Here is an 18,925-nt window from a genome sequence, read left to right on the forward strand (position 1 = left end):
TTTTAGGAACTTATTTTTGAAGCACATCCATGAAATGAGGAGGTGATTTTGCTCCTGTCTTTTCAGATGAGTAGCTGAGGCAAGTAAAATTGAAGTGAAAATTTTATGCGGTTTTGGGTGCCAAATCTGTGACCACTTGAATCTTTTTTTTTTTTTTGACAAATATAACAACTCCAACCATTTCTGTTAAACACACAATGAGCTGCTGCCTATATTTGTACTTACACCTCCCAGTGGCCCACCCACCATCACAGGGGCAAGGACCAAATTTCAGCATGTGTTCATGGCAGGCCAAGATTTGGGATGGAGGTGAACTACAGAGTGGGGTACTGAGTAGGAGAAAATGTATATTGAACAGCTGTGTATTCAAAGCAAATTCTTCATTTCTGGGTGCTGAATCTTTCTTGTAGATGGGCACTTTTTGATCTTGTGGTTCAGGAGTGAAAAATAACCTGTATCTACAAAGGAATCTAATTGAAATATATTGCCAGCTTCAGTTCTGTGGTTGCTGATGTCCCCATGGCTGTCCCTGCAACCTGTATAAGATTTTATCTTCTCTGCAGTGCAGTGTATGGCTGTGTGGCACCAGCATGAAACCAAACCAGCCTGCAAGTCAATGTATCAATGCAGAGCATTCCTCCTGATAGCTTATTTCACCTTTTTAAACCAATAAACGTCCTGGGACAGATGGGCAAATTAGGTGAGCTCCCCATTTAGTCCTTGAAGTGATTCTCTTAGTTCATGGTGACAAGCTCAGATTTGCCATATGGCTGCACTTGCAGGACTTAACACTTTCATTATCTGCCTGTGCTCAGCCTGTGTGGTGACAAAAGCGTGTGTTGCACCAAGCCACCCTCTGGCTGCGAACTTGGAAGTCTCAAAATGTTAATTTTCATGGGATAAAGTAACCATCAGGTCATTAGCATGCCGGGAAAGGAGAACAAATGAATTCTGTTCAGCTCAGAAGATACTCTTACCACGGGAGGTTTGTTAATTGAGGGATGAGGAATACAAACATACTAACAGGTAGGAATGGAGAGTTGTGCTGACTGTAAAGATGGACACAGAAAATCTTTTTTGTTACTGAAGCGGGAGGAGGAGGAGTGCACAGGCTGCATCAGGGTGATGGACAACCAAAAACCCATGGAGTGGGATTTACATCCTCATTTACATGCTCTGGAGCAGGGCTCCTGGGCCATGCACTAACAGGCAAGAACTATCAAGGAACTGTGTTGTGCATAGCCATGTTCCCTTCCCTGGGCCATCCATCACTGATTCCAGCTCCACTCTTTGCTTCCCAGCCCGGTGTAAAGGAAATATTTTCCTTCTGCGTTGCTGTTTGCTTTTAGTGCCTGCAGTCAGGCTGGAGGAGCACCCCGTGTCACTGAAGAGTGTCTGCATTGCCTGGGGCTGTGCAAAGCGTTTGAATGTTGCTTGAAGCTTCATTAAAGCCACTAGCATCATCAGGGGCCGCCTCCAGGAGTTTTGGGTCTGCAGACCAGTCTGCAGAAACCGATCTTGCATTTCTGTACCCCTGGGCATCCTGCAGCTCTTGCCACTTGCTGCCAAGCTGTGCAAAGGGGATGCCATTTCTCAGCTGCTCTGGCTACAGGCACACTGATGTGTTTTCTTACTTGGTGAGTCTAGTCCGTGTTTTCAGCCTTGTGGAGAGAGGCAAAATTTTTGTGTACGTAGCAGGAATGGGTTCAAATGACTGCGACCTTTAAAGCGAGCATGAAAATTCAGGGAAGCTAGCAAGGTCAAATGTGTCTTCTTATTCTTTTAAATACAACTAACCTTGGCAACTGGGTCTTTTCCCTGTGTTGCAAGCTGCCAGCATCATTACATTGTCCAGGAATCTTAAACTGCCACGCTCAAGTCAGCGCTTTCCTTCCTTCTTAGAACTTGAGAGATTCAAGGTGTTTTCAGCTCATTTCCTGCATACCCTGGGGGGCTGAAATTCCCAAACAGACTGGAACTTCTCAGGTTGCAAAAACAATGGGAAGGAGTTGAAGGTCTCCAGTGACTCCACCTTGTGCTGTGCTGGGGGTCCAAGGAGGCTTTGTGGGGAAGTGCAGTGAGCTGCCAATTCCCTCTCCTTTTTTGCACCCTCACCGTGGTTTATTTGCCCCAAAAGTCGCTCCAGCAGCAGCAGGCCTCAGATTATGGGTTTGGGGAGCGAGTGAGTTCACAGCACACACTTTAAGCTGGTCTCTATTTATTTTCCACCACACTGGTTACCCGTTGGCAGGGCAGACAATCAGGCACCACGCGTTGGTGTGCTGTCCTACCCTGTGGCAGCCCATAATCAGTGTGGGTGCACTTTGGGTTCAAAGGTCTTTTTAAATTGCTGCAGATCAATATTGCATGGCAAGGGAAGCATAATATGCTGCAGGGAGACCTTCCCAGGTGAACAAGGCAGCAATGTCCAGCAGAATTGTGCTGGTTTGTGGCAGTGCCACTGTACAATCTCATTTTTGGGTTTGGTTTTTTTGGTACACAAAATACGTGGATGGTTGAAATCTCACTCACAAAGTGCCTGCTTTCTTTCCATGTTCTCTCTGTCCTTTGAGGATTATGCTTCCCTTCAGTGTAAAAGCTGTGACAGAATTCATTATTGTCTCAGGCATGATGGTTGGGCTTATTTTGGTTATGCAATGTGTGCAGGGAGCAGGGGGAGCTGGCAGTGCAAGGGGAGTCCTTGTTTTCTGCACACCATCTTCACTCCAGTATCTGCCTGCGAAACTGGGGGTTATTTCCCCATTTACTGAGGTCAACCATTTCAAATGCAGTTTTGAACCACTCTGCACAACAAACTGTGGAGGTGACTGGGCAGGATTTACCTGTGCAAATGTCCAAAGCCCTCTCTCAGTGTGCTGTGTCCTCACAGGCACTGTGTGTTCTGCCATGTGAGCCATCAGCAAGTCAGTACAGGTCTGTGGAAAATTACCTGGATACTGAAAAACCTTTGATTTCAAAATCATTCTTTGCATTTTTGGTGGGATTATCACAACTTCTTTATTTTTTTTCCTGATACTGGCTGTGTGGGGAGTGACTTGTAACCCAAGGTTCTCCGGCTTCCGCCTTTTTTTTCCCACCCCGTGATCTCTGGCAGTCATAACACACAGAAATCATGACAGTGTATTTTTCCACAGACAAATGATATCATAAATGAAGATTAGGGGTTACTTTGTCCTCTGACATAACAGGCTTTTTGCAGTGGAGGCCTTCTGCCTGCTCTGGAAGGTTAAAGAGAGGACAGGTTAGTGTGTGGGAGATTTAATTCGTACTTTAATACCTGGGATATAATGGTAAAGGCAAGAAAGCAGAACGCAGGGGAAGGAAGGATACATCTTTGTGCGTGGTGCCTGTGCGTGGATGTACGTGGGCTCGTTTTTTTTGGGTTCGCTTCAGACCGACTCTGCTGCAAATCGTCCGGGTCTGAGGCTCCAATCCCTCTTTCTCCCGGGAAATGAGCACCGCATCCACCTTTCTCGGTGCCGGAGGCTCCAACCCACGACCTTTCTGTCGCCAGCCGCGGGCAGCCCGGCGTGCGCTTCCTCACGTGCTAATAATAATTCTCTTGTGTCAGAATAAAGCTCTCGTGGTTTTGTTCTGAGGAAGGATGCGGCCGTTCGCCAGGTAAAATCCCAACGCAAAACCAAAGGGTTAAAACACGGGGGGGAGAGAGAGAGAGAGCGAGCTCCGGTGTCTCCCCAGCTCGGGGTCGGGGAGGAGGAGGACGGGCGAGCCTTGCCCCCCCACACCCGGGATGCTAAAGCGGCGAATAAATAGGGCATCTGTGGAGGAGGGGTTTCCTCTGCCATGCCTGCCCGGTCGCACAGACGGTCCCCCCTCGCAGCTTGGGATTTGCAGGCTGAGGAATGGTTTTCCCGTGCGAACCGTAAGTGCCGTGTGGGTGAGCGGTGCCGGTGGGTCCTGGCGGAGCCGCGGGGGGGGAGCCATGGATGCGCTGCGCCAGCGCCTGGCTGCAGCTCGCCTTGGACCAGTGGGAAATGCGGCACGTTAGCTGCAGGAATAGTGCTCGGGGGCCTCCGGCTTGCGATCAGCTGTGCTTTGGGGCTGGCACCCGAGGCGGTGGAGAGCCGTGGCAACAACCTTTGGGCTCGCCGGCGGGGTGAGGCGAGAAAAGCCTCCCCCAAACCTCCCCCGGCGCGCCCGCCGCTTCTCCCTGCGCACAGCCCAGGGGCTGGCGCGGCACCGGCACGGACCGAGAAACGGCCTTGCCCTCCATGAGAAAGGCCCGAGATTTGCCTTTGGCATCACCTCTCCAAGCTGCGTCTTTTGTCCCTCGCACGGTTAAAGCTCCCCCTGCGATCACTGAACAAAGGTTTCCTGGGCTGTGCATCTCATTTGCTTTGCCGCTGGTAAACAATCCTGTCAGCTGGCAGGGCCAATTCAGCCCCTCCTCCTCCTCAAGACATGTACGGAGTCGCTTTCTCTGACGACATTTGCGATTGTGAAGGAGGGTTAGGAATATATGCCAGCGTGGTTTTTGTTCTTTCAGACACTAAAATTTGAAAGCTGCTATTTACCTTACCTGAGCTTCCCCCGTATCTTTTCCTGCAGCATCTTGACAGCTAAAGCAATGCAACAGGGCGTGCATTTCGTAATTATTTTTGTTTGTGTGGATACATTTCAGTCAACCTGGAAGCTCCTCCTACTGCTAGGTAATTCCTGAGTAGTTACTGCAATTATACTGTGTATTTCTGGGGCCATGCCATGATTTAGGCAGAGACCCCTTAATGCTTTTCTCTTGTAACCCAATGCTGGCAACTACAGTGAGAGTATTAAGACCCAAATCCAGTCTCAGTCAGGTCAGTTAGTCCTTCTGTTCACTTTTGCAGCCAGCTTTTAGTTATAATCTCCTACTTTTGTTCTTTTTCTGCCACTTCTATTGTTGTGTAAAGATTAAAGTATTTAAAAATTGGCTTTGTTTGGCTTATTCCAGGCAATTTGTGCATGTGTCTAAGTGCTAATCGGGGTGGATTCTTTAGCTTGGCCCCCAAGACAAGTTTGAATTTGTTGGGGTTTTCTTAGATTAATGGTGATACTTTTACTGGATTTTTTTATATTATTAACTTTTTTCTTTTTTTTTCCTCTGGAGGCCAGTTGAATTGTAGCCGGTGAGTTCTCAGTGGGAAGTGAACAATGTATAAATAGGCCTTTTTTTCTGTAAACAATAAGTTTTTCCTGTTTGACCAATCTCAATTAACTTGAGAATCACACTTGATAGAGGAAGGATTGAATCAACAGTGGTGGCACCTTCCACCCTCTGGAAGGAGCTGGTTTTCTTTGCCAAACTGGAACTTTTGGTGCTGTTAACTCACTGTGTGCTGGGTGATGGATCACCTGGATCTGCAGGAAGCTTTTGCCCCCAGGCTTGGAGGCTTGCACTGTGCACCCCCACCCAGCTTCCAGAAGGTCTGTCTTTCCCCAGAACTCATCAGGATGCCTCTCAGAGGAGTTAATGAAGTTTCTTTCATGCAAAGATCAGGTGATTTGTAAGAATATTTTCAGGGTGCAGATATGCATCTAAGAATGGTGGTTGCAAATTAAGGCTTTTGTGGATGTAATTAGTGTGTTTCAGTCTTTTCTTTGAGCTGTAGCCAGGGAAAATGGCATTTACTTGTGACTTCTGTGGAAGCTGAGGATGCTCATGTTTTTCATCAGTTTACCTCTTGTTTCAGTGTAGAAACCTGCCCTTTTCCTTGGGCTCTGTGTCTGCTGACAGGAGCAGATCAGCCAGTGTGAATGTCTGCACAAAGTTGCCTTCCCATTTCTGCACTGCTCTCCTGTGAACTTCTCTTAGGCTTTTGTTCTTTGGCTGCTTAGCTCGAGTTTGGGATGAATGGCTTAGTGCGTTAAGGGTGTTTAAATGGCTGGCAAATGCCAAATTTTATCCAGAATAAATAACAGATTAAATTACTTAATTACAGTGGTGTGTCTAATGGCAGTTGCTAGAAAGTAAATACACGCTCTCAGTTCCACAATAATGCTGCTGCTGTCTTTGAGACTGTTGCTTCTGGTAACACTAGAAGATAAAGATCCTCATGGTGACATTCATAACTTGAAAATCAGAGTGACTTCTAAGCCCAAGTGATACTGGAGTGGTGGTGCAAAAAGCCAAGCTTGGATTCTAAAACTGTTGCTTTTAAAATTTATTGAACTTTCAGTCACAAATCCATTTATTTATAGTTTAATATCCTTTGGTTTTGCTTTGGACTTCCTTGGCTGTGTTCATCTATCCACTATGCAGACTGAAGAAGGACATTTATCAACCTGTGAATTTTTCTGTAATGCAGTTTAGGGATGGGAAGCAGGTGGATAGAGGCAGAGAAGGGAGCACAGGGAGGCAGAGATGATCCTGAGCAGCGCAGTAAGCTGTGGTCTCAGCAGGTCACCTGTGCCATCAGATGGTCCCAACATGTGCATGTCTCCAGAGCAGTTGTGGGAAGCGTCACAGAATATGCAGGAAGTAAATTGCCACTGAATACAGTCAGGGACAGGGCAGAGATAAGCCTTGCTTTCCTCCTGACTGACCTGAAGTCATGCAGAGTTAATAATGCAACAGTGTAGATGTTTAGTTCTGACTCTTCCATTCTGTGCTCAACACTGAGCCTGGATTGTCCATCTCTCCAGGGAAAAGGGTTCCTTAGTCACCTGCCTTTGGAGGGCCACATGCCTTGGGACTCACCGGCCCTGCTGAGCATCGTAACCGGCCAGTTCCTGATTAACTGATGGGAATAGGGCACAGGAGGAATTAGTTCTCCTGGGTAAATAACTGCCAGCCCATGACAGTGCAAGAAAATGATACAATTACAGGTTTATTGAGTACCAGTTAAAAGAAGCAAAATCAAGAGCAGCAAGATTTGCACAGCAGCTCTTTGCTTGGGAGCCAGATGCTGTCTGTATATAGGGTTGAACTTCGGACCAGAGTTCTGAAAAAAAGTTTGTTAAGAAAAGCAAGAGCAGCTAAATGCTTTTGTCATCTGCTGGTTTTCTCTCAGTCAGCTGCAGCGGAAGACACAGTCCATGTAAAGGGGCAGAGGCAGCTGCTCTGCACCAATGTCAGCAGATTTTTGGGTGCAAGGCAGGAACAAGGTGGACCATGGACTTAAGCCAAATCCTTCAGGCTGGCTTGCAGGCTTACATCAGTCAGACAATACTAATTTTACTTTCAGAGAGTGCAGAGTTGCTAAATACCTTCCAGGAGCTTCAGTACAGGACTGTGTTCTTCTCACCCTCCTTGTAAAACAACTGAAATTACTGCCTGACGCTTTTGGGAGGAAGGGGAAACTTTCCATGCTGCTAATCCATATGAGACCCTAAATTTTTTGGCCTTACTCTGTAAACAGTAGGGCTGAACAAATCCAGCGGGATCATTCCCATATTTCCTCCACAAGTGCTTTACCTTAAATCAAGTGTTTAGCTGATGTGTGTAACCTCTTTGGCTACCTTAAGGTTGTTAATAAGATCAGTTGTTGCTTACAGGTTGGCATTCATTATGGATTAGGTGTCTTGCATATCTTCTGTCATTGTATCATCAGGCAGTGGCAAAAGCCATTCATTACACGCAGCTTGGGCCACTTTCCTCTAAAACTTACCAGGATAGTTTTGCAGCAGGCAGGACAGTGAGCCAGGAAATTGTTCAGGTACCCTGTGTGGGCACTTCTGCCTTGGAGCAATCTGTCCCTGCCTGCAATGCATGAGATTACATCCTTCACCCTTCCCCAGTCCCAGCTTGCACAAGACCTATGTTGCCAAGTACATCAGGGCTCCACTCAGACCCCTCAAGAGTCCCCTGCATTTGGGGACATGCAGTGAACTCCTTGTACAAGCTGTCCTTGCAGTTCCACTGCTGGTTTTGTTTATATGGTGACAGTTCCCAGCACTGTGGCCAATGAATGGGAAATGTTTCAGCCTTTCCACAACACAGACTTTAACTTTTTGTGCTGCACTTGACTTAAATAACTGAGGTTCCTCTTGATAGTTGTTGGACCAGGCAGTAGCTAAAGGTTTAATTTGTAAGTTTGCATTTTAGAAATCACATGCAAGGTTCAAAAATTCATCCTGAGGCACAAGACCATAACTAGTGATCAGGGGACCAGCACAGGGAAGCAATGCTGGCTCGGAAGTGGGCTCTCCCTAGGACATGAGTGGAATGATTTCATCTGAGTTCAGAGTCTGCAGTGCTGATATTAATAGTACTGCAGGGTAGATCATTGTGGTTCGTGGGGAGGAATACATGCTTTTTGGTACAGTTCATCTCATCTTGTGATCTGGATGTTTAAGACAGGACTGATACAAATCATGATTTATTTTTTTTTTTCTCCATTAATTACCAAGGTCTAGATGACAAGCTCTAAAATAAGTCTGAAGAGAAAAGTGCCACCCTGGTGTTACCTTTTTAGTAATTTTTGTTGGGAATTGCAATATATGAGAATTTCAAGAAAAATTGGAGAACAGTGAGGTAGTTCATCAGATATTCCTCCAACACATGGAGACAAATTTCCCAAAATATGAAAGCGTGTTATTTGGGTAATTTGAGGGGCTGATATGGGGATTCCCTGACATGGGAATATGCTGCTAAGGGTAGAAGTAAAAAAGGGTAGAAGTAAAAAAAAGTTTGTCTGCAGTTTGAGAGCTGTGCTACGAACAGCTGTAAGAAAAGGGCACATTCTCAACGGTTCATTTGCTTGTCCACTGCACAAGTCTCCCTGGCCATTTGATATTCTCCCCCATTAAGATTGTTTATTTGAATTTTTCACCTGGCATATGTCTGCATGTGTGGTGTTTAGATGAGCTTTAATGCTGTGGTGCTACAAGTTCTATAGGAGCTGCTGTTCAGGCCTTCTCCTCTCCTGTCAGCATCCAGAGGCTGGTGAGGCCCTGGCACAGGCTGCTCAGAGAAGCTGTGGAAATGTTCAAGGCTGGGTTGGATGGGGCTCGGAGCGACCTGGAATATCAGAAGGTGTCCCTGCCTATGGCAGGTTGGAACAAGGTGATCTTTCAGGCCCTTCCAACCCAAACCATTTTGTGATTTTCCCAGGGTGTTGGACCGGTGGTTTGTACAGATTCTGCCTCCTTGGCAGCACGGTACCTTGTTGATTAGTGTGAATGTGTTGGTTGCTAAAGAAGACACCGAGCAAAATTCACGGCAGGAACATCAGACCATAGATACCCATTTTAGTTTAACTGTGGCAAATTATGGTCTAAATTTCCACTTAGATGAATGTCCAGTGCTCCCTAGCAGATGAAAATTCACCTTGCTTATACAGTTTCATTAAAGCCTTCACCCAAGACCTGCTTGCAGCTGTAGAGCAGGGGCCTGCTGAGCCAGTTTAGGTAGGCTTTGATTCAAACACGGCTCTGATTTACAGGCAGCAGCTTGATGTGACATGGCTTCATAAAGCCGTGCCTGTTATCACCTCCTGCTAACATCCTTTCCACTGATTGACCATCTTTGTAACAAAATGTTCTTCCTGGTTTGCTTAGGGTGAAGAAACTGAAGGAAACATTTGCTTTTATACAGCTATTGGACAAAAACATGAGTAACCTTCGCACCTGGTTGGCCCGGATTGAGTCTGAGCTTTCCAAGCCTGTTGTTTATGACATCTGTGATGACCAAGAAATCCAGAAGAGACTGGCAGAACAGCAGGTGGGAAATAGCAGCAGCCAGAGTAAATGAGCTAAAATGCTGCTGATTGGTCCTGGTATAAAATCACCTGTTTCTTTTCTTTAGCGAGCCCTTCTCACTGTTTGCTTTGCATGGCGTGTTCCTGCCAAGATGCATTACATGGAAGATTTTTATTTGCTTGCAGTGATTTCAATATTGAATTCAGTATTGTGTTGAATTACCCCCACTTCTCCCTGCCCCCTTCACCTAAGGAAAACATGCAAAATACAAACAAAAGCAAATTTGCTCAGTTCAGTACAGCAGACTTCCTGAGGACTAGGCAGGGCCACAGACAGTGGGCAGAGTAGATGAGGATGACTTAGACTGACAAGGCATGAATGCTGCTCTCTGCAAAGTGGCTGTGACAGATCCAAGTGCTTTGATTTGATGCATTGCCCTCACTGGCTCCAGTTCTTGTCCCTTCCTTGCAGACAGCAGAGCAAGCTTGGCAGAGGAGGATGTTTGAGCTTTGGAAGGTGGATTTGTGCAGACACACCTTTGGCCAAGGTTTGATCCAGAGGCAGGTTCTGAAGATCCCTCAGGGCTGGGGGAGCTGGCCTGTGAATCCTGCTGAGATGAGTGTGACCCAACCTCACACTGCTAGGTGTTGGTGAGCATTTATCCAAGGCAGTGGCTTACCAAGGGGATCTTAGGAAAGGAGCTGGACAGTCCTGGAGGAAATTTCTCTAGTCAGCAGCCAGGCAAGGAAAAGGAACTTCTCCAAAGCGCAGACTTGCTGGTGGAGTTATCCTTTGCTCAAGGCTGTGCTGTAAGTCTGACCAGGTTCTAAGTGCTTGGCTGTCATCTGGCCTTTGTGTTAAACAGCAATACTTGCCCAAAAGCTAAAGATCAAGAACAAGTCTGTCAAGTTTGGAAGTTTGGAAGCTTTATGGCAATCTGCCTGTAGGAACACTTATTGGTATCCTTCCCATTCTTTCCATCTTTTCTCTGTGGCTTCTGCTTTCGTGTCTGAGGATCGCTGTGTGACCCAGACCTGGGGACTCTGTTCTCTGCTGGTTGGTGTGGCTGTCCTTGTACTCGTGTCCCAAATGTCACAGGAAGTGCCAGCTCCTCTGACAGGATTGGAGATGGCTCCCACTGACTGCACTGCAGGAGCTGATCAAACACCACCACCTCTCATGGTTTCATCTGCATTGTGAAATGGTCATGTAAACCACAAAGAAATGTTTTCTTCTCATTCAAACCTTTTGCGTTCTCAAAGGCCGTGATAAATTGCCAGGCAGAGCAGAGCATGGAGCACAAAGGAATTGTGTCCAAACTAATTTATTTTTATTATGAGCATTCAAGCTTCAGCTGGCTTATAAGAGCCATCATCTGCCGCTCAGAGCTACTTACTGGTCATTTTTTTGGATGCTGTTTTAAATACAGACCTCTAGGCACCTCTAGGCTCCTTCTACAGTAGCTTTTTAGCAGGCTGAGTATGAGAAGACTGTGCTGACTAAAAAGACGACAGTAAAAAGAAAAGCTGCTCTTGCTCTGCATTAGTGAAACATTTATATGAAAGCGACAAGTAAAAAGTTCTTTCCTGGTTTTATCTGAACAATTATTTCAGCAAGAGCAGAGCAATGGTGAGAAATATGCCCTAAAGGCTTCTTTTATTTGACATCCATGACTGGATGTCAAATAAATGTCAATACCTGTGCAGTCTTGAATACTGAAATTTAAAAGTGTTGTGTGTCCACAGAGGTGTTTTATGGCATATTTGTTCAATTAAAAGATGATGACTGCAACATGAATAATATTAATTTTAAGATTGCAAAGGTGTTTCACTAATGCAAAAATCTAGCAGTGTGCAGTCTGTTAAAGCTCTCTGGGCAATGCTATGCAGAGCTGAAGGAATGATACTTTTTGGGGCTCCATATGTGTTCCTCACCCCCTTAGTTTGTTGTGTTTTCTCACATAATGCAGTCAGGTCATTTGAAAAACAGCAAGGATTCTGTCCAGGCTATTCCATGAACCCAGGCATGGCCTGAAGTAATGAGATTGTGTCAGCAACATAACCATAGTGCAGGTTAGAATAAATTTGTAATCTGTGGTCAGAATTCTCATTTTCATTAATACACCTGTAAATCCAGTGGAATTTAATGAATTCAGAAGAGACTCTCCAGGTACCAGTAGTGAGGCAGAGCCTGCTCCCACCTGTGGAGCCTGTGTTGAAAAGACACTGATGCATCTTGCTCAGTAAATAGCTGTGGATCCTTAGTAAAAAATTCTGTTTGGTCTCCTTCTGGCAGTCTCATCCATGTAAAGAATTTCACTTCTGCATTCCTTAAAGCTATTTATTTCTACAAATCCCACAAGCCATATTTTGACCATTTATGGCTCAGCCCTTGATTCAGGTAGCCATGTAACCACTGAGGACTGCCACTGAGTGATTATCAACTCCTTGCAGCTTGTTGACTTCTGTGAAAAATCTTCCTTCAACTCACTTTGTATTTACTGCAAGCTGTGTCTGTTTTGGAGGGGTTTATTTGTTTTATTTTGTTTGGGGTTTTTTTTAAGTCTAGAGCAAAACCAGTTCTGCTTCATCTGTTGACTGAAGTCAGTAAATACCATTTAATGAGAACTCCAGTTCACTTTTGTCAGAAAAATACTCGTTTGTGTTTGTTGCTCTAGTGTTATTCAAGCAAAAGTCTCTGTATCCTTCATTAGAAAAGCCAGGAATGGGTTGAAAAAATGGATTTTGAGTGGCTATTGTCATTTTATTAATATTTAAAGTTGGTAGCATAATAGAGATCTACCTTTTCAATAAGAAATATTTAGATAAGGCTTTTTTTTCTATCTTTCAATTACACTGACTTTAGGAGTAGTGGTGAGTACAGGATGAAAGGCTGGACTATCATGGAAGTGCAGGCTCTGAAAAAGAAATCTCTAGTGTAGATTAGACAAAAGGTCTTTTCCAGAGCCTTTAAAACAGTCTGTCAGAACAGGAGCCCTACAAGAGGGAGTAAGAAAAGCAGTGTAACACCAGGTACTTGTGTACTGTGTTTGTGTTTCATGCTGAGGCCGTGATCATTAAAATGCACATGCTGCATTAGGAGTTCTCTGAAGAGCATTTCGGTCTGGTAACCTGATATGAGACAGTCATCCTGTGCTGTCAAAATTAATAGGAATTTATTTATGGTATAGGTAAGGTTTGGATTTTGAATGCACATTAAAATTGTCCAGACTGTAGTGAGAAGATTGAGTTTAGACTGAGGCACCAAAGGTGGACAGCCCTTTTTTTGCATGGCAGTTCTCTCCTGACCTGTGTCATCTGCACAGCTCATCCTGCAAGTCTTTTTTAAAGCTAAATCAGCTTTTCCTGACACAGGAGTTGCTCTTTGCCCATCCTCTGCAGTATTTTGAAGAGGGCATGGCTGAGATGTAGCCACGCACATTTCCTTCCTCTGACACTGTTCTTTTGCCGATGGCAGGACCTGCAGAGAGACATAGAGCAGCACACGGCGGGTGTGGAGTCAGTGTTTAACATCTGTGAAGTGCTGCTACACGACTCAGATGCGTGTGCTAATGAGACAGAGTGTGACTCCATCCAGCAAACCACCAGGAGCTTGGACAGACGGTGGAGAAACATCTGTGCCATGTCCATGGAAAGGCGAATGAAGTACGTCTGCCATTCTTACCCTACAGAAGCCTGTGGCAGCATTTTGAGGAAATGCTGTAGCTTTTTGCCATAAGCTGAATCTTGAGGAGGAAAAAAGAATCCAGAGTTGATAGTTAGCTTGTGATAAAACCTTTCTGTTTTTGCTCTCTCAGAATCGAGGAAACCTGGCGTCTGTGGCAGAGGTTTTTGGATGACTATTCTCGCTTCGAAGACTGGCTAAAAGCATCTGAAAATATAGCAGCTAGGCCTAATTCTTCAGAGGTCTTGTACACGCATGCAAAAGAGGAGCTGAAGAAATTTGAGGTGACTTTTTTAACTGTCTTTTTTATGCTTAGCATCAGGCTGCTGAATCCTTACTGTCTGTGCAAAATGCCCGAGTCTCTGGAAAACACTGGTTTGGCATTGGTAGTGTAGAGAACATAAATAATTTGGTGAGTGTGCAGATGTCTGTTTGTCTCCAGAATTGTTTTTAATGTGGTGAATACAATGCTCTGAGCAGACACTTAAAGTTTAAAGCCTTGCTTTTTATAGGCAAGAGCCTTTTGTAGTTTGATATTTACTCTTTTCTTTCTTTTCCTAGTGAGCTCAGTTTGAGCAGATGGTTTAAAACACGGGTCTTAAAATCTGGATTTAGTTTTGCAGTTAGAAGATCTGATTTTAAGGGGGAGGCCATCATCTCTCTTGGTGGATAATATCCTGACTGTTACCGGGGAATGAGCTCCTCGCTTTGCCTTGCAGGCATTCCAGAGGCAGATCCACGAGCGCCTGACGCAGCTGGAGCTGATCAATAAGCAGTACCGGCGCCTGGCCCGCGAGAACCGCACCGACTCGGCCAGCAAGCTCAAACAGATGGTGCACGAGGGGAACCAGCGCTGGGACAACCTCCAGAAACGAGTCGCTTCCATTCTCAGGAGGCTCAAGGTAGTGGCACAGTGGGGTGAGGAGCACTCGCAGGGTTCTGTAGAAATGACTCACGAGCAAAGCCTACATCAGAGCAGCTCTGTCTGTCCTGAGCTACGTAGCAGAGGAGCTCTGGGAGGGTCACTGAGTACATGGCATATACCTGGCCTTGGTAGACTGGTTCTTGGTAGCTGGAGATAAGCTTAAGGGAAGGAGGAGTGCAGATTTTTGAGAAATCAGTTGCAATACTCACTGCTCCTTATCAGTTTCTTCTTGCCTACTTGTGAATGTGTTCATGCACTTACACCTTTCCATAGATAAGAGGCAGAGAGACAACAGGGACCCAAGTGCAGGTATGGTTTGGAGTTTCCAACTCAGCTCTACTTAGTGCCAAGTTGTGATTCACCAAGAAGGCATTAAAGATGGAGATGTGATAGAAAGCAGCTCCTGCTGTGCTGCCTGCCTGCCTGATGAGGAATGTTGTTGAGGAGTGTATTTTTGACACTTCAAAGAAGTATCCTGCTCATCAGTTAAACTGATCTCTGGGCATATACTCTGTGCTGTGCCCTGGGGGAAACTCATCACTGCCAGATTTTTAAATACTGCAGTGCTGCAAGCAACTGTCAGGGAAAACTGTGAGCTGCCAGAAGTCAGTGGATGAGGCAGTGAGAGCAGTGATGGGGTTTGGTCTGTGCAGCTTTGAATTGTTACATTTGGGATGTTACCTGATCCCCTTCCTGAAAAGTAAATCCACCCATGAGAACAGGCAAGCTGCATGTCTGTTAGCAGCTTCTGTGGGGCATGCCATGCTAAAGAGTGCATTAATTACACTGGCATGGTCATCCGTGGTCCAGCCTCTCCATTGCAAAATCAGTAAAAACTGTTTTTAATCTCATCGTTTTAACTACTTTAATTAGAGATGGGGGTTGCTTCCTTTGTTTATCTCTGTTTTAAGTTTAGAACAAATTAGATGTTAAGCCTCAGTCCAAGTAACTGGCGCTGGTGTAATGATGTGGGAGAAGGAATGGGTGGAATCAGCAATGTAATTTTATAGAAACATCTTGAACTGCTAAAATTTTACTCCCTCTTTTGTACAAATAGTATACTAGTATAGGACATTGTTCTAGCATCCCTACAGGAAGAGGACAGGTTTTATACATGGCATGCTGCTGTTTGTGCCCTGATGGCCTTTAAGATGAACAGGAGTTTTGAAATAAAACACTGATTTCAGAGAACTCCTGTGACCTGTCTCTTTTAGTAGCTGAAGTCACATAACACTGGCTCCCTTTTTCCATCCAGCACTTCACCAATCGCAGAGATGAGTTTGAGGGAACGAGGGAAAGCATCCTTGTCTGGCTCACAGAAATGGACCTACAGCTGACAAATGTGGAGCACTTCTCAAAAAGTAACTTTGATGACAAAATGCGCCAGTTAAACGTACGTATCCTTATGAAGCAGTTGTTTACTACAGCCCAGTGATTGTGTTGGGCTGCCCTTGCCTGACAGAATCATCCATTTTCTGTAACTTCACAATAGCCACCAGATCTCTGTAGGGCTATATTTGTTTGAAGACAGCAGTAAATTGTTAAGACACATTATCTGAATCAAGATTAAGCTGTGCATTATTTAATTCAGGTTCAGTGTTCAGGCTCAGTTCTGTCCTGCCATTTTCTCCTGACAGTATGTCAGTGACAGTATCTGGCCTGGAAAGCAGCAGATGCTGCTTAACAGTAAGCGCTATATTCCTGAATTCAGGCATTATTTTCTGGTGCAAATCTCTTTTAATTAGCATTGTAGTATAATCTCTCCTCCGATCTCATTGTTTGTAGCTGGGAATTTCAACAGAAATTAGACATCAGGAATGTGCAGTGATTCTGAGGAATATACTAGTTCTTTGCTATATTATATGCTCATTACTCATTTCTCCCATGCACTGGCCCAAGCAACCAAACAAACTTCTTGGCTACTGAGAAAAAGATGGTGTGTACCCAACAGAAAAATAAACCCTGATTAGCTGAACTCTCATATCATGATCCCCTACACGCTCAGGGCACTGCAGCCGTACTGATGTACACATGGGTGGAAAATGCCACTTCATTTGGAACTGTAATTCTGCTGATAAAGCAAACCTTTGGACCTCTTGAGTAAAAAGATATTTGCCAAATTAAATTGGACCACAATGTCAATTGCTGTTTATCTTTAACTGCAGTGAGCTAGAAAACAGGGACAAACCTTAGGCTAGAAAGTCCCAGTGGAGAAGTAATTATTTTTCTTGCGTGTTCCAAATAGGGTTTCCAACAGGAAATAACATTAAACACCAATAAGATTGATCAGCTAATCGTTTTTGGGGAGCAGCTGATTCAGAAGAGTGAGCCTTTGGATGCCATCCTGATTGAAGATGAATTGGAAGAACTTCATCGATACTGTCAGGAGGTGTTTGGGCGGGTTGCCCGCTTCCATCAAAGACTGACTTCAAGGGATCCTGTAAGAAGCAACAGTTGTTTCAATGCTTTGAAAAGATTTTGGTGTTTGAATTGCAATGCTTATTTTGGTTTTTGAATTGCAATTGCTTATTCTTAGCAGCTTGGCTGAGTGGTTTGAGCTCTAAGGGCTCAGGAGCTCTGCAGCAGATGTGCCAGCCTTGCTAAATCCTTGTTGCCAATCCTTTCATGCCTCTCCATCTGCAAAATCTGGATAATAGCATGGAGGTTGTTCATAAGGTTCAGAACCATATGGCTGTGGCATGAAGGCTTCAAAACCTTTTTTGGTGTTTTTAATATCACTTTGTTTTCTGTACCATCAATAATGTGCTTAGAATATCTCTTTATGTATTTGTTCTCTTTGTTGTGAGAACCCTGGATGGGGAACAGCATGCACTTTGCTTTTCCCTGGGAACTTTCAGATGATTCTTAGCTTGCTTGGCCTCAAAAAGAAAGAACATCTATTAGAAAGCCAGGTAAAGGAAGTAACGTAAACAAGTAGCTGTTCACTCCTGCCTGAGCATCATTTCCTTACTGATGTGTTAAGCCCGTTTGGAGCTGGGTACTCCTCCTGCAAACTGGAGAGATGTGGTGGTGGTGAGTGCCTTGAAAGAGGAGAGGTAGCTGCTGATGTGAGGGTTGGTTTTGGCAAAAGAGGAAGAAGGCAGAAATTATGTCTCCCTTTAATTTTAGGCACATGGTCTTTGGTTGCTGCAGCTGACCACAAAACTGTCTTCAGTAGTACTGTGTGGCTCTATCATTAGCTCATTAAGGTCTTTTGTAAGTCTTATTAATATGCAATAATTCCTTGCTCGTAGGGATTGGACGATGAAAAAGATAACTCTGAAAATGAGACAGATCAAGAAGACTCCAGAGAAATGCAGAATGATCCCTGGCATAAGAAAGCCATCACTGAGGGGCCCTCATCAACACAATCCCTTTGCCACCTTATGCCCCCGACTCAGGGCCACGAGAGATCAGGCTGTGAGACCCCTGTCAGCGTCGACTCCATCCCACTGGAGTGGGATCACACAGGTGACGTGGGAGGTTCTTCCTCTCATGAAGATGATGAAGAGGCAACATACTACAGTGCTCTGTCAGGTGAGAACCACTGTCCAGCCATTTGGTTCGACATGGACAGCTGGAGGATGTCCCTGTGTGGGAAGGGAGGGGGATTGAAGTCTTGCTCTCATGTTGTTTGGTTTTTCAAGTTCCAGTAGATGTGAGCAGACTCATCTCTTAGATGAAGGAAATGGTACTGTCTGAACCAAGCTTTTATTTTTAGAAACATAAGAAGGTTCTAGAAGCCTTACTGTTTAAGAATGTTTGAAAATGGTACCAACCACTTATTTTGTTCTTTGTCTTTGCTGTCCCTCATTGTTTCAGTTGTTTTTAATAGCTGGAAGATACTGAATAGTGAGGAAAATGACATTATTCTTTTTTCAGATGTAGAAATCACTGAAAACCCTGAGGCATATCTTAAAATGACCACAAAAACTTTGAAAGCATCTTCTGGTAGGCACCTGCTAATGCATGTGTCTGAACATGGCAATCTCCCTGTGCTGCACGCTATATTCCTCAACCTCTCTCATACGTAATGTCTGACTTCCTGCCTTGTGTGGACACCATGTCTCATCCTGTCATGGTGTTCTTACGCTGCAGTATCCACATGGACATTAAAAGCAGTCAAGAACACACCATTTAGATTTTGCCTGGCAAATGCCAAGGTGGTTAACATGCATTTCATTGTACTGATCCAAAGTCTTTTGGTTCTTTCTCGGTGGTTTGCTCTGGGTAGTATCAGTTTTTGGTTGTTTCTAATTTTGGTTGCGTAACTACTGAAGGCAGTAGCTCCAACTCTGCGAGTATTTTTTTGTGGTTTGTGCATGACAGAACTACGTGTGTCCTGTCTGTTAAATCCAGAACAAACATTCTCCAAACCAGGATATGTCTAACTTGTTCCCTCTGACATGTTGCAGATGTGTGATGGTTATTGTTGGGATGCAAACTTTACAAAGCCACGGTGCAGCCTTGTCTCTTGGGTTTTTTGAATACTCTAACCTGTATTCAAGCATTTTCCAGAAGAAAACAGAATGTCCCATAACTGCATGGCTCTCATCTCATTACCTTTGAAACACTGTTGATGTTTTGCAAATGTGCATGCTTTGCAAGGAAAGCTGCAAAACTGTCATTTTTATGCCATAACTTGATGCCATTTTA

At 44.7% G+C, this 18,925-nt stretch overlaps 1 protein-coding gene across 5 annotated transcripts in view; it reads left to right on the forward strand.

Moving 5' to 3' along the window:
• Nucleotides 1-18,925, forward strand: part of SYNE2 (spectrin repeat containing nuclear envelope protein 2) — a 179,606-nt gene that overhangs the window by 151,336 nt on the left and 9,345 nt on the right. For 4 of the 5 annotated variants that reach the window (XM_040067028.2, XM_040067029.2, XM_040067027.2 and 1 more), the window contains 8 exons: nt 9,520-9,682; nt 13,138-13,325; nt 13,478-13,628; nt 14,064-14,246; nt 15,525-15,662; nt 16,515-16,709; nt 17,524-17,806; nt 18,152-18,220. In XM_040067028.2, the coding sequence (XP_039922962.1) occupies nt 9,520-9,682; nt 13,138-13,325; nt 13,478-13,628; nt 14,064-14,246; nt 15,525-15,662; nt 16,515-16,709; nt 17,524-17,806; nt 18,152-18,220 (1,370 nt within the window). The remainder of the gene's footprint in view (nt 1-9,519; nt 9,683-13,137; nt 13,326-13,477; nt 13,629-14,063; nt 14,247-15,524; nt 15,663-16,514; nt 16,710-17,523; nt 17,807-18,151; nt 18,221-18,925) is intronic. The other variant, XM_040067031.2, reaches the window with a different exon arrangement.

Source organism: Hirundo rustica, chromosome 6, assembly GCF_015227805.2.
Source record: "Hirundo rustica isolate bHirRus1 chromosome 6, bHirRus1.pri.v3, whole genome shotgun sequence".
NCBI lineage: Eukaryota > Metazoa > Chordata > Aves > Passeriformes > Hirundinidae > Hirundo > Hirundo rustica.